Genomic DNA, 21,445 nt, shown 5'->3' with positions numbered 1-21,445 from the left:
GTAAGTTTCTTTGATTTTTGGGGAAATGGGCCATTTGATGAATTTAAAATGTGTTTTTTTTTTTTTTTTTCTATGGACAATGCAATCATATTCGTAATCATAATGCTCTGTTATAATCAAAAAACAATTTTGATTTCAAAACATCATTAATATATTTATTATTACATTTATAATCAACTGAACTCCAACCATTAATAGCTAAATTAGTTAAGTTGGTAAGGGTCTTATTATTGAATATGACAATGTGCTTTGAATGAACTGTAATAATGTTACAGGTATTTCTTTACAGATCTTGTTATATTCTCTATTCATACAGTTTAAATTATATTTGTCTATGAAAGATTTATAATCAAGGAAGTTACCATTATCATCAATAATATCATTCACAAACACAAGTCCATTTACATACCAATCATACCTGAACAATGATTTCCTATTGATTATAATGACCCTATTGTTCCATAAGTTGGATCCATGAGGAGAAAGATTATGGGTAAATATCATTTTCCAAGACTGGAGAATTTGTTTGTGGAAGTTTGATAATTTAACAGGAATTTTGGTCACCTCAAAATCGCATTGCAAAAGAAAATCAAGCCATCCTACTTTTTTTAAATAGATGTCTAGGAATGTCAAACCACATCGAATCTGGTTGTGATAGATATGTTTTCAACCAGTTCTTCTTAAAGATCTCAAACATTGACTCAAAGTCCAAGGCTTTGATACCACCCATATCATACTCTTTAACAAGCTGAGATCTCCTTATATAATGGGTTTTATTTTCCCACAGGAATTGTAAAATAAAAGAGTTGATTTTCTTAATATTACTGGAAGAAACATACAGGGAATGACATGGATAAATTACTTTGGAAATACCTTCTGCTTTAGATAGAATAACTCGACCAAAGATAGTGAGGTCTCTGGTAAGCCAACAACGACTCAAAGATTTGTTCATCTCTATTAATCGTTTAGAAAAAATTGGCATCTTTCCTTCTGATAGCATTTTTACATAAAACTATTCCTAAATATTTCACTCCAGATTTCACCTCAATTGAGGAGACGATGGGATCCGTTGATGAGTGAATGGGAAGTAGCTCTCATTTTTTAACATTGAGGGTTAATCCTGAAGCTTTAGAGAAAATCAAGACTGAATCAAGGGCAACATCAACCATGAATTTATTCCTTAAAAGGATTGCTGTGTCATCTGCAAATTGACTCATTTTAAATTCCTTATCAAATATAGAGATCCCATGTAAATCGGGGTTGTGATGAGCATGATAGGAGAATGGGTGGCTAGAATAAACAGTTTGGGAGAAATCGGGCACCCCTGTCTAATACCTCGGAGCACCTCAAACCTAGGAGTCATACCAGGATTCAGGGACACAGAACTATGTATGTCCTTATAAAACATCTTAATTATTTTACAAAAATTGTTCCTAAAACCTAAAAAACCTAAGATTTCAAATAAAAAGGCATGTTCAACCATGTCAAATGCCTTATAAAAATCAAGAAATAAAATAAAGGCATCAGTATCAATAAGATCTCGGTAGTCAAGCATGTCTAAAAGCAATCTGGTGTGATTGTGTATATTTCTATCCCTCATGAAAGCTGATTGACAATCATCAATAATATGTGATAATTCAGACATGTGCCAATAATTTATAATTGTTACATAACAAGGTCATTGATCTCCAATTATCCAATAACAGATTATCTTTGTTAGGTTTGGGAATTAGAGTGATGAGACCATGTTTCATAGTAGGAGAAAGATTAGCTTTTGAGATACAATCTAAATAGGCATTATAGAGCATTTCCCTGATATCTTTCCAAAAGAAAAGGAAAAACTCCACGGTTATCCCATCTATTCCAGCTGATTTCCCCTTAGACATCTGTCGAACTGCCAAGTCTAGTTCCTTAAATATTAGCTCATCTTCCATACATTCTTTAAAGTTATCATCCATTGTCTTTTTAAACCCTTGAATCTTATTTAAGAAAAAGACAACAATCTTCTTTAGAAAAAAAGGATTTATACAAATTACTATAAAAAGCTTAGATTTTTTTCGTTTACTTCTTCTTGAGTTTCAACAATATCATCATTATTTAACTTCTGAATTTTTTTCTTCGCCTGTCTTTGTTTTTCCAGACAAAAAAAAAAAAAGATTTTTTTCCCCTTCTTCAATCCAATGATCCCTTGAACGCATAAATACTCCCTTGGTCTTTTCCAAATATATATTATCAAGATGGGACTGTAAATTGTTTAATTCAGTCTGCTCTTCCAGCGTCAAATCATCTTTACAGCACAACGTATTAATGCGACTAATGATGTTCCTTTGTCTTATCTTTTTAAGTGTTGATGATTGCTTACTTTTCTTAATAGCTATCTCTTTAACCACAACTTGACAACCACAACTTGACCGCAGAGAACTTGTTAATTATAGACCAATCTCGAATCTCCCTTTTCTGTCCAAGATACTAGAAAAGCTGGTATCCTCGCAATTATATTCCTTCTTAGAGAAAAATGGTATATGTAAGGATTTCCGGTCACACTGTAAAAAATGATTGCGCCAATTAGTTATCATAACTTAACATTTCGAGTTAAGTTAACTTATTTGGATTGAACTTATTGAGATGACTCAAATATTTAAGTTTTTCTTGGCTTAACTTATCAGACTTAAAATAATGAGTCAACTGAACTTAGATATATCAGTTAACATAGCTGCTTCAAATATTTGAGCTTTAAATACAAATACGTGCAAATGGAAACTAATATTAACTAATATTTGATAATATCGATACATTTAAAAATTGTATTTGTCAACTTTTTATTTTATTTATTGTTATTATTTTTTATGCATTTACTTTATATATTTCTATGCATGCCATTGATAATATAATGTCCATAAACCGCAAAATGTAAATATCAATGTAATCTTTAAGCTATTTTAAGATTAAAATGTATGACTTTCTATATATATAATTTTCGGATGACCTCAGAGGATGAAAGTCCTTCTGCAGCAACGCCATTTTCTCACTTTAACAATGCTTGTTCTAGTCTGCAGGATCTAAAACCTTCCTCTTTTAAAGTTAAAATCGGTTTTGCAAACAGGCAACCTGTTTATTTGGTTTTAATTGAACTACAGACCGTCATCTTGATTAATTTGAGGTAATTAATGCCAAATATCTGTGAATTTATGTAAAATGTTTAACATAATAGATTTGAATATTGATCGATATAAATATTCTGAACGTTTATGTACGCGCTTCTAATATATGATTTTAATAAATTTAAAGATAATAATCCAACAACAACCACCGCCTTATTTCAGTTTTACATGAATTCATGTGACCATTATAAGACAAATAATGCAACTTTCATATTTAAAATGTAATACTGTATGTGGAAATTAGATCAAATTTATTGTATCATTGATTAGAAGAAAAAAAAAAGAATTTAAATTATTTTTCCTGAATGAGCCAGAAGAGTCTTTCTGCAGCACCGCCATTTTCTCATTTTATGTTGTGATGTTCTTGCTAGAGTTTCTCCTCAAACAACGTTAACGTTACCCGAGTCGTTTAACCGTCGAATTTGTTTTGGCAGACAGTACAAACCAGATTTTCATCGTGTTAACTGAGCAGTGGACCTTCATATTGGTCAGTGTAAGGTGAGTATGTTAAGTTACTCCAAAATCTGTTTAATATGTAACGTTATCATCTTTTATAATTGTGAATACCAGAACGGTACGTTTTATATTGGATTACGTTACATGAAATAGATTTATAAGATTTTTAATTATTTTGAGTGCTTCTGTACTCACTTCTAAGATGTTGTTTTAATTAAAACAGTTTCGCGCTCAAAAATTATTTGAACTTTGTAAGCCAGTCATGGGACGTTAACGCTTTTCATATTGAAAATGTAATACTCCGTGGCAAAATCTTCTTCTTCTTCTTTGTGCTTATTTGGCGGTTCGCATTCTTAAACAGTGGCAAAATAATTCCCTTTCAAACATTTCTTCCTGTCGTTAGAAATTTAATTAATTAGTTAAAAAAAAAATATATATATGACGTCAGACGATGAACGTCTGTTTTCAGCCATCGCCATTTTCTCACGTTTACCCTTCCATGTGCTTGCTCCAGTCTTGAGTTTTTCCCTCGATTGTCAATGGCGTTTATCTGTTAAGTTAGTCTTTTAGAGTTAGCAAAAACCTGCTTTTAAATGTATTAACTGAATCTTCGAGCTTCATCCTGACCAGTTTTGGGTGAGTAGGCCAACTAATGTAGTCCTAATGTTACACATTTTAATGAAAATTATCTGTAAGCCATTTAACGCCTTACATATACCAATCGGTAATTTGGGGGAAGATTTTTTTTTTCTTTCGTTTAAATAAGTTAAATTCATTAGAGACAAATAATAGGAACAATATTAAAAGATAGAATAGAAAAGATATTTTTATTATTATTATTATTTTTATATAGACTATGAACTAAAAATGCACCTGCAACGTCTGATATTTCCTCAATTTAACGCGGCAGCCTCACTATATGTTTTGGTAATTCGTGTGTGCTTGTCTTGGCTCTGGGGATTGTTTATCTGTTAAGTGCAGTTTAAGGTGAGTAATAAAATGTTAACGAAGGCCTAGGCGATAAACAGCATTTATATAAAAAGGCGATATGACTTCATCAATAACTGTGTTCACACCGCCACCGTCGAGAGCGTCAAAGTGGCCGGAAGTCATTCATTTTCAATGTGAGCCGGCGTCGGGCTGCGACGAGTAGCGACTTGGTAAATATAAATTTATGCACAATGCTTGAAGTGTTCCCTTAATGATTGGTCTTCAGGCGAGCACGTTAGAGAATCCCATGGGTGGGGCGAGGCGCAACGCTCAGGAACTGTTCAGAAAAGCACTAAGCATAGTGCAAAATACTATGGTTTCAAGACGTGCTTTTGGGACATGAGGGATTTACAGAAATTGTCATGCCAACTTGCTAGACTGTGCAAAAGATGTGAGACGCAAGTGTAACGGTTAAACACTTCAATCTAGTGCATGTTTGCCTAGAACTCTGCTACATTTCCATGTTTTTTCTTGTGAGCCATTACTTTAGAATCTTTGCTAAACAAACATACAGTCCGTTACTTAATGTCCATGTGAAAACACTAAATTTAAGTATGTTCTGCATGCAACACAAGCTTACTGCTAACTAATGTTTGCATTTGGCACACATGTACAATGAACTGTAAGGCCCATTCCGAAACAGTTCGAAATTAATGTGTACCTTTAGACCCCTATGTCTAAGTTCTTTAGTCACAATAGTCTTTCTGAAGCTAAAATACTTTAGAATTATTGTTTATACATTTGTCACATTTACAAATTGGTCACTGCCTCCACTTTAAGGGCATTATATTATTGTTAGTTATATAAATGCAGTTATTCAATGCCATTGCTATTAATTTATGTAGCACATACCTATTTTAATTTATGAAATGCAAAAAAAGTAAATGTCATGTCTTTTAACAGATTGAAGCAGAGTTCACTCGCTTAACATCTAAGGACCTCATGAAGTCTTTTCTCTCAGGGTTGGATCAGTATGTACCCAGATTCCTTCAGATGTTTAGAGCCAAGTTGAGCAGCATTTTCAGAACTCAAAAGTCTTCTATGCAAGATTGACCGTGATGTGAGTATTTTAGTTGTGTGCTTCAAATTAAAATGTGTTTGGGTTATTTAAGTTTGGATCTATAGAGTCACGCATCAACTAACATGTCATTTTCTGTCCACTGTTCCTTTCCCTTTTCTCCCCATCATCATAAGACCCAAAATGTGTCCAAATATCAGCTTTTAAGGCTGTGCACAGGCTCCTACTCTTCTTCTGCCTATGTATGTACAGTTTACTTAAAAGAACAGATTTTTAAAAATGTGATCTTTAGTGTTGTGCATTGCTGCAATTTTTTTCACATCAGTGACGTGCTGCATCATGTAAACTTTAAGTTGAATCGAAGTTTACATATAACATGGGGGAAATAATTGAACATGTCAACTTTTTTTAATTTTTATTTTTATTAAACCGTTAATTAATTCAACAGTTTAATTAAACAGCAATTGACATGCAATTGGTAACAACTGAAGAAATTTACACTTACAAAGAAATCATATTATAGTTCATAAAGTTATGTGTAATGAAATGACAAAAGTAAAAAACTATGTATTTAATCTGCATAGTTATAGTGATAATAAATGTTTTTCTTAAATACACTTTTGCAACAATTAACAGCACCCTTTTATTCAATAATTATTAATTTGTTACAAAATGTTTATTTAACATTGCACCACCAGCACCCCGCATTTTTTTTTCATGGGCTACATGCCAGCAGGTGCTGCAGCACCCCTGCTTTCCACTATAATGGTTATAAAGCAGTTACATTGTCAGCCTTGCCCTAAATCAATCTAATAATTTTTTTCTTTTATTTAAGAATTCCATGTCAATGAAAAGGGCCGTTGTTCTTCAAGGCCTTCCACATTACCTCGGCGAGGATCCATCAGATTTCTTCAAGTCAGCTGAGGTAGACTTGCATGTTAATATTATACCTTTGCTTAAAATAATGTTCTGTGTATGTTTAATCAGTCTATGAAATGTATTATAGTTTTGTAATGTAATTATGAGATAAATGCCAAAGTTGAATTTCAGCTATTAATTTCACTGTGATTTCAGGCCTTCGTCAGTATTAAAGATATCAGGGTTATATTTTCATAGAATCTTTGTACATTTATGTAGGATGATTTGATGTAGATAACGGTAAAATACAAACAAGACCGAGTCTCAGAATTAAGATATTTTCATTACATAAGTTTTGGCTAAAAATTGTGTTATATACTTTCAATAAAATAACTGACATTCTCAGTAAATGTTTTAATATACTTGCTGTAGGAAACTGACATTGAATACGGTGTGATGGTGGGAATGGATGTGGGCATTCTCATAATGCCTGATGGAGATGATGCCTTTGGCTACTACGTAGTAGTGGAGGAACAAGTTGTCCTGAGTGATGCCAAAGACCTCCCTCGTGCTGTGGCTCAACTAGTCGTACTGATTTTTGCGCTTAACATTGATTATCCCAAAAACCACGCTACACATTTGAGGTAATTCAGAAGATTTTAATTGACCTTGGACGTGATCACTGTTCCGTGACGGTGCATGGACTGAAAAATAGACTCTTTCGCAAAACTGTTTGGCATTTTAACTGAAAGGTATACGTTCTGTGCCTTTTTGTTTTTGGTCATGATTTATTGGTGAATTTCTGGTTGTTTTAAAACAAAGAATGTTAAATGATTTTTTTTTCTTAATGTGGTTCTTTATGCAGTGACAATTTATGTAACTTAAAGGGTTAGTTCACCCAAATAAAAAATGTATGTAATTAATAACTTACCCTCATGTCGTTCCAAACCCGTGAGACCTCAGTTTATCTTCGGGACACAGTTTAAGATATTTTAGATTTAGTCCGAGAGCTCTCAGTCCCTCCATTGAAGCTGTGTGTATGGTATAATGTCCATGTCCAGAAAGGTAAGAAAAACTTCATCCGTTTCTATTGTGAGAGAGTTCAAAACAAAGCAGTGTGGATATCCGGTTCGCGAACAAATCATTCGATGTAACCGGATCTTTTTGAACCAATTCACCAAATCAAACCAAATCGTTTTAAACAGTTTGCGTCTCCTATACACATTAATCCACAAATGACTTAAGCTATCAACTTTTTTAACGTGTTAATTAATTTACTCAAACAGTACACTGACTGAACTGCTGTGAAGAGAGAACTGAAGATGAACACCGTGCCGAGCCAGATAACGAACAAAAGACTGACTCGTTCACGAGTGAAGAAACGGTTGCATCAGTTTTCGGATCACCAGTAGTTCTTTCATACAGTTCAATTCAATAAACCGGTTGAAGAAAATTGTTCACCGGTTCTTTTGCGCTCGACGTAATGCCGTCATTGGCGATGATTGCACTTGATTCAAGCCTTCGGTTTACCCGCGCTCATAAAATTAGCACAGAATCAGTTCAGAATCAATGAATTGGTTCAAACAGATCCGGTTACATCGAATGATTCGTTCGCAAACCGGATATGACAAACTGCTTTGTTTTGAACTCTCTCTCTCACACAGACACGGAAGAGAAGACAATGCTGAATAAAGTCGTCGTTTTTGCTATTTTTGGACCAAAATGTATTTTCGATGCTAACTGACCCTCTGATGTCACATGGACTACTTTGATGATGTTTTTCTTACCTTTCTGGACATGGACAGTATACCGTTCACACAGCTTCAATGGAGGGACTGAGAGCTCTCAGACTAAATATAAAATATCTTAAACCGTGTTACAAAGATAAACAGATGTCTTGCTGGTTTGGAACAACATGAGGGTAAGTTATTAATTACATAAATTTGCTATTTGGGTGAACTAACGCTTTATTATAAAAATATCTTGTTTGAATTTAGACACTTGTTTTGTTTATACAGTATTGTTAATGTACATTACTGTATGTTTGTGCAGTACATCTGTTTTATGCAGTACAGCACTATGCTTAATACTGTGTCATTCATGCAGAGCATTACGCTGTATTTTATGCTTTTTTTGTTTATGCAGTACATCACTGTATGTTTAAAGTAACAGTTTATAAACTGGTTTTAATTGAAAAATAAAATCCAAGTGATTTATCCTCCATTAAGACAACTTGTCATTTTAAATGTTAAGCACTTTAGTCTATTCAGCTTTTCATAGTTAAGACAACTTCACAATTCAAGTCCACTAAACTTATGTTCATTGCACTTGTATTATAAAGTCCTATAAGCTTTATTCTTAGTTAAGGCAACTTTACAATTTAAGTTCAGACAACTTAAATGATGTCTATTGCACTTGTTTTTTTAAGTCATGTCAACTTAATCGTAAGTAAAGACAACTTCACAATTTAAGTTCAGGCAACTTAAATGATGTCTATTGCACTTGTTTTTTTAAGTCATGTCAACTTAATCGTAAGTAAAGACAACTTCACAATTTAAGTTCAGGCAACTTAAATAATGTCTATTGCACTTGTTTTTTTAAGTTCTGTCAACTTAATCGTAAGCAAAGACAACTTCACAATTTAAGTTCAGACAACTTAACATTTTAAGGCAGCACGAACACTTACTTTTTTAAGTTGAAACAACATTTTTTTTTTCTACAGTGCAGGATTTAGACCGTATCATAGTACTGAGACTGCTCTCCTTAGAGTTAAAATGATCTGCTCTTATCATCTGATCGTGGGTGTATCTCTCTATTAGTTTTATTGGATCTTAGTGCTGCGTATGAAACAATTGACCACAGCATTCTTTTGCATAGACTTGACCACTTTGTTGGCATCAGTGGAAGTGCATTAGCATGGTTTAAATCATACTTATATGACCGCCATCAGTTCGTAGCAGTGAATGAAGATGTATCATATCGATCACAAGTGCAGTATGGAGTACCTCAAGGCTCAGTACTAGGGCCGCTACTCTTCACCCTTTATATGTTACCCTTGGGAGATATCATCAGGAAACATGGTGTTAGCTTTCACTGTTATGCTGATGATACGCAGCTCTATATTTCCTCGCAGCCCGGTGAAACACACCAATTTGAAAAACTAATGGAATGCATAGTCGATATAAAAAATTGGATGACAAGTAATTTCTTACTGCTAAATTCAGAAAAAAAAACAGAGGTGTTAATCATAGGGTCTAAAAACTCTGCTTGTAATAACCTAGAACACTGTCTAAGACTTGATGGATGCTCTGTCAATTCTTCGTCATCAGTTAGGAACCTAGGTGTGCTATTTGATCGCAATCTTTCCTTAGAAAGCCACGTTTCTAGCATTTGTAAAACTGCATTTTTCCATCTCAAAAATATATCTAAATTATGGCCTATGCTCTCAATGTCAAATGCAGAAATGTTAATCCATGCATTTATGACTTCAAGGTTAGACTACTGTAATGCTTTATTGGGTGGTTGTTCTGCACGCTTAGTAAACAAACTACAGCTAGTCCAAAATGCAGCAGCAAGAGTTCTTACTAGAACCAGGAAGTATGACCATATTAGCCCGGTCCTGTCCACACTGCACTGGCTCCCTATCAAACATCGTGTAGATTTTAAAATATTGCTTATTACTAGTGCTGTCAATCGATTAAAAAAAATTAACTAATTAATCGCACAATTTTTTAAAATTAATCGCGATTAATCGCGATTAATCGCAATTAAAAGACTGAAACTTTTTGGATATGTAAATGTAAAATGTAAATAATTAATGTAAACTCAAGACAAAGAAACTATTTAAATTCAAAATATGATTGTTTATTGGAATTTTTGTTTAACTTGTAACACAGATTTTCTCATGTAAACAACATACCTGCAATAAACCATCAATATCCTCCAAATTAACTGTTGGCTTGAAAGCCATATTTATTACAGAAATAAAAACACAGGTATGTAAGTACCATTTGAATTTCAAAACAATCAATGCCAATAAAAAACAAAAATGATTTCCATGTTGAATTCTAACTGGACTGCAAAAAAATTCCAAAGTATAGTTATTGCCAGTGCTTTAAGTGGGCCGGTATGCACTGGTACCGCCACTTCCAAATATAGCTCTTGAGCATACCGCCACCTCTCCGTGCGCCCAGAACGTGCTTTTAGCGTACCGGTACGCTCATTTGGACATCTGTTTTAATAGAGGTTTTAATCTTTTACCTGCACTGCCGATTTTCAGAGCGCCCTTCACAATGCAAGCTTCCTAATTCATCCCACTCAGAGCAGAAACTACATTACCCATTCACCCTTAAGTTATACAAGTGAATAGCGCATGTGTCGCTTTTCCCACTGTTAAGTGTCAACAACTCAACGTGGCCGGAGAAGGTGTGTGAAACTCGTTGTGAGTTATACTAAAGCAAAATCTTGAGTATTTATTGTCTGATAAACATTAAAAACTGTCTGCGGAGGTTGAGTCGTCCTGCAGCCCCCGCTGGCTGCTCATTGGCTGCAGCATCTTTTTTCTAAGTTCTAAAAAAATACCGTAGACGGCAAGGCACAAATTTAGATATTCATTTATCTAATTAATCTAAAGCCTATGCACAAAGACAATATGATCTTTTTGTCCCCTTTTTGTTTTAAAGCTTGATGAAGAGAGAGAGCGCAAGTTTCTGCAGCTGAGGAGGACAGTGATGCACGCGTACAGGAGTGATTAACAGTTCGCGGCACTGTGTACAAAAAATACTCCGCTACACAATTATTTCGTTATTTTCGCTAAAGCTTATTAACGTTAGCGTTACAGAAAGGTCTGATTTACGCACTGTTACAGTCATTGTTTTTTTTTTTAAACAATGACATTTGAGTTCATGATTTTAATGTTGCTGTTTCTTGTGGCAGACTAAATGAAGAGTAATGTTTCTTGTGGCAGACTGAAGAGTATTCCGGCAGAGTTTTATACTGAAACTTTCCGTCTAAAAGTCCTTCCTTGGTCTTATCCATATTTCTTTGCACGTTGAACACACATAGGCCACAACTGGAAATAAAAAAAACTGCAACCGCGTTAATTGCGTTATTTTTTTTTAACGCGTTAAATATTTCAAATTAATCGAATGCGTTAACGCGCTAATTTTGACAGCACTACTTATTACTTATAAAGCCCTGAATTGTTTAGCACCTCAGTATTTAAATGAGCTCCTTTTACATTATACTCCTCTACGTCCGCTATGTTCTCAAAACTCAGGCAATTTGATAATACCTAGAATATCAAAATCAACTGCGGGCGGCAGATCCTTTTCCTATTTGGCGCCTAAACTCTTGAATAACCTACCTAACATTGTTCGGGAGGCAGACACACTCTTGCAGTTTAAATCTAGATTAAAGACCCATCTCTTTAACCTAGCATACACATAACATACTAATATGCTTTTAATATCCAAATCCGTTAAAGGATTTTTAGGTTGCATTAATTAGGTAAACCGGAACCGGAAACACTTCAAATAACACCGTACTTTCTACATCATTAGAAGAATGGCATCTACGCTAATATTTGTCTGTTTCTCTCTTGTTCCGAGGTCACCGTAGCCACCAGATCCAGTCTGTATCCAGATCAGAGGGTCACTGCAGTCACCCGGATCCAGTACGTATCCAGACCAGATGGTGGATCAGCACCTAGAAAGGACCTCTACATCCCTGAAAGACAGCAGAGACCAGGACAACTAGAGCCCCAGATACAGATCCCCTGTAAAGACCTTGTCTCAGAGGACCACCAGGACAAGACCACAGGAAACAGATGATTCTTCTGCACAATCTGACTTTGCTGCAGCCTGGAATTGAACTACTGGTTTCGTCTGGTCAGAGAAGAACTGGCCCCCCAACTGAGCCTGGTTTCTCCCAAGGTTTTTTTTTCTCCATTCTGTCACCGGTGGAGTTTCGGTTCCTTGCCGCTGTCGCCTCTGGCTTGCTTAGTTGGGGTCACTTCATCTACAGCGATATCATTGACTTGATTGCAAATAAATCACAGACACTATTTAAACTGAACAGAGATGACATCACTGAATTCAATGTTGAACTGCCTTTAACTATCATTTTGCATTATTGAGACACTGTTTTCCAAATGAATGTTGTTCAGTGCTTTGACGCAATGTATTTTGTTTAAAGCACTATATAAATAAAGGTGATTGAAAGGTGATTGATTTAACTTTGAACTTGAACCATTCCCATTTACTCAGTGAACACATTTCCAATTCACCTACTTCTTTAACCAGTTGTTTAACTACATTACAAAACTCAGTATCTTCCAAGAGGGTATTATTACATTTCCATATGGGGTTTATGTTATTCTCTCTTCCATCCGGAGAAAGTGTCAAAAATATTACACTATGATCAGTTAGGGCTGATGCTGAAATTTCACATCTATTTACCTCATTAACTAAATTGTCCGATATTAACCAATAATCCAATCTTGAGCACTGGCCATTATTAGATGAGTTAAACCAGGTAAATTGTTTTCTGGTTGGGTTTTTCATTCTCCAGTAATCTATTAGATTGGTCTTTGTGGTCAATTCAACGATTGTTTCATCAAATGTGTGGCAGTGTCTCTTTGACGGTAGGCGGTCTAACCAAAGATCAGGGGCCAGGTTAAAATCTCCCCCAATTATTACTCTATCCATTGAAAAAAAGCATTTTCCATTCTTCTAAGCACTTACTTAAAGATGAGAAAAGATATTGATTCTGTGCTTTTTTGTTATAAGCATACACACTTAATAAAATTTAATTTATACCATTAATTTCTGTTGCAATCATTATCCAATAGCCGGTAGGGTCACTTTTATGGTCAATAATTTTCCCAGGAAATCTATTTAACAAAAGCATAACTCCTGCCGAATGTGATGTTCCATGACTGAAAAAGAGAGAATCTCCCCATTGCAATTTCCAAAATTTTGTGTGAGCCTCAGCTGAGTGGGTTTCTTGCAAAAAAACACAATTAGCCCTTTGCTCCTTACAGAAAAGAAAAATACCCTTACGGTTTACATTATCTTTTAGCCCCCTAGTATTTAAAGACATAAAGGATGTCTCTACACACTCTTGCATCCTTCGACTTCTTCCAAACATCATCCCGCACCGTTCTCAACCCGAACTGAATGTTGATTGCTCTCGGTGTGTTATTTGAGGTAGCGGCATCGCCTTTCCTTCCCAGCCGGTGAACGGTGAACGGTGTCAACGGTGTCTCGCAGACGCTCCACAGACATTGGAACAACTCTTGTCAGTATCCCGATGACAACTTCTCTCGTGTCCTCTCCATCTTTTTCAGGGAGACCAATTATCCTCAGATTCCACCTTCTTTTATATTGGGTTTGCTCTGCACATGCTTCTTTTAATACGCTGTTTTCTCTCTGAAGGCCTCCTATTTTTTTTTTTAAGCGCACACATTTCTTCTCGTTTTTCTTTAGTTGCGGTTGTGTTAGCTTCGATACGTTTGTAGAAACTTTTAAAAAGTTCCATCTGCTCGTCCATTTTTATTGTCAGAGCTTGTATTGAAGAATTGCAGCGCCAGTGTTCACGTCCTCAATTTCACTTTGGTGTCTCTTTTTCTTTTGATTCGGCTGTTTAATCGGCGTATGTTCTTTGTTAATTTTGTCTTCTTTCGATGAATGTTGCTCTGCTTCCATTTCACACTCAATATCAAAATCATCACATCCCTCGTGGAGAGCAGCCGGATTGTAGATGTGGTCTGACATGATTCCAAATAACAAAGAAAGAAAGAAAAAAAAACATATTTTGTTGTCCCTTAATGTTAACACTATGTTAAATATCTGTTTAGTAGAGGGGTTGTTACACTAGTTTATCACATTTCAAGGACTAAAAATAAACTTTTTACAGGAGCCTGCAAAAGTGCCATCACTCATAATATTCTGAGCATTGGTGCCCGTCTCACAGCTAGATTGCCTAAACTTCTTCATTTCATCATTGTTGTGTTTAGGGGAAATGAGTGATGTTTACATTAATCTACACTCCGCAGCACACTTTGTGTCAGTACGTCATAAATAGAAGGAGGCATCAGTTTACTGTCAGGATTTGTCGTGTCACATTGCAGCGTGTAGACAGTGTAGACAGCATCACTGATTATAATGGGTTCTGTTGTATTTTGTTGTGTAGACACCAGTCAGGAAATGTAATGTGACCGATGTGATAATCATGAGTTGTGGGCTGCGGTGTGGCCGTTATAAACACAAGTATTGACTAGAGCGGCCATGATCAGCTGGTGGCCGTGGAGCCTTACGCACCGCAGAAGCGTGCCGTGATGCACCGAATCTCCTTTTAAAAATGAGCATCCATTCATCATGTAATGTGCTGATTTAATATTGGTGCGGTGGGTGGCAGGCGGTGACCGGATGATTTATTTGAAGCAGCGGACTTGAGTGAAGTTTGAGTTCATCCGCTCATCTCTACACTGACCTGAGTCACCAGCAGCAAACAATGGAGTGCAATCTGCTGGAAAAATATAGTTTTTCACTAAGTAATACACTAAGTAATTACATCACTTAGAAGAACTTCATCGGAGTTATATTTTCTTGATTATTATCTGCATATTTGCTGATACCGATATATCTGTGACAGGCTCATATCGGCCGATAATATCAGCAAACGATATATTGGTCGGGCTCTACAAAAATCTACTGAGAGGTTTGGAAACTTGATTTTGGAAAAGTATGGAATTTAGAAATGGAAAATGTGTAGAAACCCTGTGTATGAGTTCCAGTGAATGTGGCTTTTTACTATGAATGTGATGGGCAACATTTTTATAAACATTAACAAGAAAAGCACATTTCTATTTACTCCAGTCTTTGTGTTCAGTTTATTTTAAAAACTGTTTTCTTTCTGCTGTTTTATAATAGTGAAATTCATGTGACAGAAATAATCAAAATGTTATTGTTTCATAGTGATATCAAATGTCTGTAACCGTTAATTCGTAATGTGATGTTTTCTATATATTTTCTCCAGATCATGTACATTTGTGCTCACGGTAGAACAAGGTTTGTTTTTTTGAAGGGTAGCACATGAGTTTAACTGTGTTATGCTTAAATTTATGAGATTATACTTGGAAAAATCAATTTTTATATATATATATGACAGTTTATTGATCATTTTGACAAACAAAGAAAGGTTAAACTGAGGAGCTCAAATTCAAAGATGAAAAAACACAATTTTACTCTGAGGCCCAAACTCGCAACCAAAAATGAATATAAGCTGCTTCAGTCCAGTAAGTGTTTGACTTGAAATATTACTAACACTGTAAAAGTTACTTTTACCTTAAATTCAGTAAAGATTTAACAGCAAAGAGACATTTCTAGAATTAGACTCAAACTCCTTTTACTCCGACGACAGAAAGCATCTAGCATCATAAAAACAGCATGTTGTTCAGATGTAATTTGAGATTATAATTGTTGTTTGTGGTATTTAAAGGGTAACTTTCAGTAGCTTCCAGTGAATCTGACACACATGAAGAAACTGGTTTTGGAGTCGATGATGAGCAGGAGCTCTTTCTGTGTGGAGTTAGTTCTCTTGTTCTCCATGTGTTGTGTTCACAATCTAATCTACAGCGCAGGTGAATCAGAGACACTGGATTGAGTGAGAGTGTGAATGTGTGTGTGTTAGTCTTGTGATGGACTCGTGTCCAGTGTGTTTCCAGCCTTCAGCCTGAGACTCCAGCATCCTGTGACTCTGAGCTTTGGAGAAGAGATGATTATTCCTCTGTTACAGCGACTGCCTTTGGGCTTCAGGAGATTTAACTGTCAAACACACACACATACAACATTTATATTCAGCTCAATTTGACACTTTCTGTTTTGCTTCCACTACAGCTATTGATTTATGAATTGCATAATATTTACAGATAAATATGAATCTATACAGACAGAAGTGTTACCTCTCGCTCTGGAGCATTTGTAAAGCAGCACGACTGTCACCAGCAGATACGGACAAGCTGTCAGAAGAAAACTGAGGATGATGAAGAATGAAATCTGAGCTGAAGATGACCCTGAAAAACAGAGACACAAGCACATTATTGAGAACATTACAGAGATCCTAAAGACTTTCAGCAAGTTTACTGGGGAAAACACAACATTTTTGTAAACGCTGAACTGAAGCTTGGTTCAATTGACCAATCAGCAGAAAGGGGTGTTTAATTCCTGCCCATGTGTAGAAATAAAATATTCAAGCTGTTTATACATTTTTCCTCCCCTGAACAGAATACGAAAATCTAAGAAAAAAATAAATAAATAAATAAAAAACCTGTAAAAGGAGCTGTTTTGTCATTTTTATACTCACAATATTAAATTAAAAAATGAATGATTGAATGATACACAGATTCATGAGATTAAGTACATTACAATTTTATTTTGGTATAGATTTTATTCTAATGTTGTAGTTAATGCACTCTTCATTTCATTGAATTTTAGGATGTTGATGAGGTGTGTACATGTCATTATCTGTGAAGTGTTAGTTATACTTCAGTTCATGTGAGTTTTGTGAAAGAATAAACACATCTGTCAATAACTAACTGAATGAAATCAAACCAGCGGACAGAGACTGATCTCCAGAGACTCTCACCTCTGACTGAGATCCAGCTGTGCAGTGACTGTCCTCTCTCTGTTTTACAGTAGTAGAAACCCTCGTCTGACTCTGAGACAGTCGTGATGATCATCTCTCCTGTCGTCTGATTCTGGACGAGTGATCCGTCTTTATAGAAATCAGCTCTGAGTATCGAGGAGTTTGTAGATCGATGTAAACAGTGTAGAGTCAGAGTATGTCCCTCAATCACAGGATCAACAGAACTCTCCAGAATCACATCACCATCTACACAACACAAGAAACATCTGCTTACTGATGATGTATCAAAACAATTTATCTAATGAACTGAACTGTACTTTAATGATGCTTCTTATGTGATGTTTGTACTAGTTTCATGCAGTCCAATCCGATCTCATGTTAGGTGCCAAATTGGTATGAATTCGTAAGATGTGAACGGTCCATCACTAAACCTAAGCATCAGTGGAGCGTAAGATGTTATCCATCAGTGAAGAGTGGAGCGAGTGGAGTAAATGATAACGAGAGACACTTGTCTCGAGTCCCACGGAAGAGCTCCGGATGATAAAAGGAGGAGTGAAGACAGTGAAGGACGAGAGAGGACAGGCCTGGACTTTATGTTGATATGTTTCATCTGGCAGTCGTCCGTGAGTGGCTGCTACTTTTACTTTCATTTTATGTTCATTTATTTATTAAAGTTTTATTTTTAAATATTCGCCTGTTCCCATCGCATTCTTCCCGATTTATGAACTTTGTTACACCATCATTTCACCACATTATAAAATAGTTACGTAGTGCCATGGCAGTGTGTTTTGTGTAGTCAGACTTTTAACAGCTGTTATGAAACTGAGTCCAATTGGCTGCTTAATCTGACCAAAAACTGTCCATTTAAATGAGAAGAGACTGTCTGATGAATGTGGACAGGTTTAACTCCACTTTAATAGAAACAATGTATTCAAATAATTGTACAGCAGTGTCAGACTGCTCAGAAAACACTTGTGTGTAGACTTTGTCATTAGAATTTAGATTAGAATGTGTGTAGATGTGATCAGAAAAAGGACTCACCGTGTACAGTGATGTTGAGAGGATGGCGTTTCTCTCCAGATTCAGACTGACACCAGTAAACTCCAGAGTCAGATGTGCTGAGAGACACGAGTCGACATGTAGATCCTGTTAGTGTTGAACAATCTTCTGTGTTTCTGTCTGTGTATCTTCTCACTGTCCATCCAGAAGAGTTCGTCTGATCCTCACAGCTCAGAGAGAGAGAGTCAGATGAGAAGTGTTGACTTCTGCTGGGACGGACCACCAGAGACACTGAAGGAGGAACACCTGAGACAGACCAAAACCACACTCAAAACTGACAGCACACGTGTTTGTATTTAAACAAAATTAAGATGATGTTTAGCACTCAAGTTTAAATAAGAAGGGTCTTATGCATATATTATGAATTTGTATTACATAGTGTTTATAAAGGTTTTTGAGTTGTGCATTGGTTTCAGATGGTTTTGTCCCCCAGAGACTGTAATAAAACACAGATACAGATGAGTTCAAGTATAAATACAGTCTCCCAGACTCACCAGTGATCCACAGGGGCTGTGTGTTACTGGTCTTTGTGTAATAGGCCGGTCGTCCTCTCTCTGCTCTGCACGTATAAACTCCTGTGTGCTGTCGAGCAGCAGGACTGAGAGTGTAAGAGCCTCCAGCTCCTCTGCTGCTGTCGGACAGATGATCATCATCTCTGAACCAGCTGAACGTCCAGCCTGTAGAGGAGACTGTAACCTCACAGATCAGAGTCACTGAGTCTCCTTCAGTCAGCCACGGCTGTGGAGACACTCGCACTGCTGCCTGAGCTTCAGCTGAACAACACATGAGATGAGTTATAGAGAGAGAAGCTGTTCACACTGGTGATAATGAACACACACACAAACTCACCTGATACATTCAGTGTAACAGCATCACTGCGCTGAGAGCTTTGTGTTCCCATCAGTCCTGTACAGGTGTATTTACCACGGTGAATGTATTTAACACTGCTGATGTTCAGCTCTTGTGTTGAGATTGAGTTATATTGGTAGTTTGTTCCCTCTGTTTCCCATCTGTACGTCCACTCAGTGTCTCCTCCCCACATTATATCACATCTGAGAGAGACTGTTTCTCCTCTGAACACTTGTTCATCCGGTCGAACCGTCACCACAGCTTTAGGACTCACTGTACAAACACAGAGTATTGCATTAATTATAGATTCAAAGTGTTAGATGTTCTGTAGATATCGTCTCTGATCTGTGTGTTGTGTCAGATACTATGTTCTCTCTCACCCGTAACATTTACCCACAGTGCATCACTGTATTGTGTGTAGTAGACTGGTTCCCCTCTTCCAGCTCTACACCAGTACTGACCTCCATCAGACACTGAATCAATCTTCACTCTGTAGGAGTTTGTTTCTGTCTTTGTCTCAGAGTTCAGTGTGTGTTTGTACCAGTAAAAGTCCCATCCAGGAGACAGATTCACACGACAGGTCAAAGTCACTGTGTTTCCTGTCAGTGCAGCTCCTGCAGGATCTGATCTGAGTTCAGGCTTTGGCTTCAGATCTGCAGGAGAACAAGAACAGATTCAGAGTTCAGCTGTGAGACAGATCTCTGAGTATAAACCTCATGTAAGATTTGAAGAGTCTCAGACACATTTGGTGCTTTTCCATTTCATGGTACGGCTCGGCTCTGTTTCATCTTCCCCTTTTTTTGACATGTTGTATATCGCCACCTACTTTTGCTGTTATGCAGTCATGGTTTATGTATAGTTATACTACGGGGCAATAAAATGCTTGAATCTGATCATACGACGACATACGGCTGACATACGTTCCAAGGTGTGCAATTATTTTTCAGAAAAACGTACAGTGAATGTAGTTCTAGGCAGCTCTGGACTGCATTACATAACATTACGGCTCTGTTTCTCGCTGTGTAGGGCCCTGAAACACCAGGGCCCCTCTTGCTTTCAAAGATTATTTAATTTTAGTTTAGTTTTTTAATTTGGCCAGCAGCTATGAAAACATGAATGATAATTTATTTTAATGCGTTGCGCGGTTGCCCTTTCTACTTAAAATTCTGTCAGATCATGTAATGGGAATGTCGTCTTGCCCAAGACTAAAAAACGAGTTCAGAGCCGCGGAATAAACACTTGCTGCATCCCAATTCACATACTATCTGTCCTAAATAGTATTTGAAAATAGAATTAGTATGTCCCAAATCATAGTATGTTTATAAAAGAATGCCTAAGATTCCCGATGGTCTCTACTTCCGGTTAGAATTCGAAGTGCAGAACAATGCACACTATAACGGCTAATATTGCTCACAACACATTGCGGTGGACAAAGATTCGCTTTGAACTACAAATGCATAAAACAGTGTTAAAAAAACTACAAACATGGTGGATATACATGCCCAACATACAGGTAGAGAAAGGGATTTGTGTTATAAATAATTAATGTCTAACCTAAAAATAATATTTATTTAATGTTATCCACTTTATATTTCATCTGCAGCAACACTGTGAACTTTTACAATATATTTGGTCATTAACTTTTAAATGTGTCATTATGCAAACACACGAGGTCTTGGCATGATAGTCCCACGACTAGCAGATCAACATGTCTCTTCATTTCTCTTCAATACGGTAGGAAATTAAATTAAACTAAATGTGGATGCTGTTAACGGTGACAAGATGATTGACAGGGCAGTTTAAATAGTGACAGGGAAACCTGGCTGAATGACGCCATACCGGACAGCGCGCTCCATCTGCCTTTTAGATGTTTAGAGCGGATCGCGACGCAGAATCAATGGGGAAATCACACGGCGGGACATGCTTTTACATCAATGAACGCTGGTGTACAGATGTAACTGTGTTAAAGAAGACGTGCTGCCCTGATCTAGAAATGCAGTTTGTCAACTGAAAGCCGTTCTATTCGCCGCGGGAGTTTCACTCGTTCATTCTGGTGAGTGTTTACATCCCTCCACAAGCGCACGTGAGCTCAGCTTTACAGAAACTCACTGATCAGATCACAGACACAGAACAACACCCGGACTCTGTTTTAATCATTCCTGGGGACTTTAATAAAGCCAATATCTTCCGTGAACTGTCAAAATACAGACAGCACATCACATGTCCCACCAGAGACAGTAATATACTGGATCACTGTTACACAACAATAAAGGATGCATTTCACTCTGTTCCACGAGCAGCTTTGGGACGTTCTGATCACTGTCTGGTTCATCTTATACCGTCCTACAGGCAGAAACTAGTATAAAGTTTCGTTCATTATTATTAAAAAAAATGTAATTCCATAGAT

General features: G+C 36.5%; 2 protein-coding genes and 1 long non-coding RNA gene across 5 annotated transcripts in view; 1 reads left to right on the top strand and 2 right to left on the bottom strand.

Moving 5' to 3' along the window:
• The window catches only part of LOC113096660 (obscurin-like), a 262,435-nt gene that overhangs the window by 154,931 nt on the left and 86,059 nt on the right, over positions 1-21,445 (bottom strand). The window lies entirely within an intron of this gene.
• The window catches only part of LOC113096659 (basement membrane-specific heparan sulfate proteoglycan core protein-like), a 126,053-nt gene that overhangs the window by 74,688 nt on the left and 29,920 nt on the right, over positions 1-21,445 (bottom strand). Inside the window, exons 7-13 of one of the 2 annotated variants that reach the window (XM_026262071.1) lie at positions 19,419-19,691; positions 19,039-19,311; positions 18,684-18,962; positions 18,172-18,435; positions 17,131-17,376; positions 16,448-16,558; positions 15,587-16,310 (exon numbers count right to left, since the gene is read on the bottom strand). In XM_026262071.1, coding sequence (XP_026117856.1) covers positions 16,276-16,310; positions 16,448-16,558; positions 17,131-17,376; positions 18,172-18,435; positions 18,684-18,962; positions 19,039-19,311; positions 19,419-19,691 — 1,481 coding nt within the window. In that variant the 3' untranslated portion in view covers positions 15,587-16,275. Of the gene's footprint in view, positions 1-15,586; positions 16,311-16,447; positions 16,559-17,130; positions 17,377-18,171; positions 18,436-18,683; positions 18,963-19,038; positions 19,312-19,418; positions 19,692-21,445 lie in introns of those variants that run through there. The other variant, XM_026262070.1, reaches the window with a different exon arrangement.
• On the top strand, positions 3,633-6,933 carry LOC113096667 (uncharacterized). 2 transcript variants are annotated; one of them, XR_003288556.1, is made up of 5 exons: positions 3,633-3,659; positions 5,511-5,667; positions 5,802-5,867; positions 6,461-6,550; positions 6,916-6,933. It is a non-coding gene; the product is annotated as an uncharacterized LOC113096667 (long non-coding RNA). The 2 variants fall into 2 exon arrangements; XR_003288555.1 differs by lacking the exon at positions 3,633-3,659 and adding an exon at positions 4,063-4,253.

The sequence above is a fragment of the Carassius auratus genome, unplaced genomic scaffold (genome assembly GCF_003368295.1).
Source record: "Carassius auratus strain Wakin unplaced genomic scaffold, ASM336829v1 scaf_tig00216014, whole genome shotgun sequence".
Taxonomy (NCBI): Eukaryota; Metazoa; Chordata; class Actinopteri; order Cypriniformes; family Cyprinidae; genus Carassius; species Carassius auratus.
This window is presented reverse-complemented; position numbering and strand designations above follow the sequence as displayed.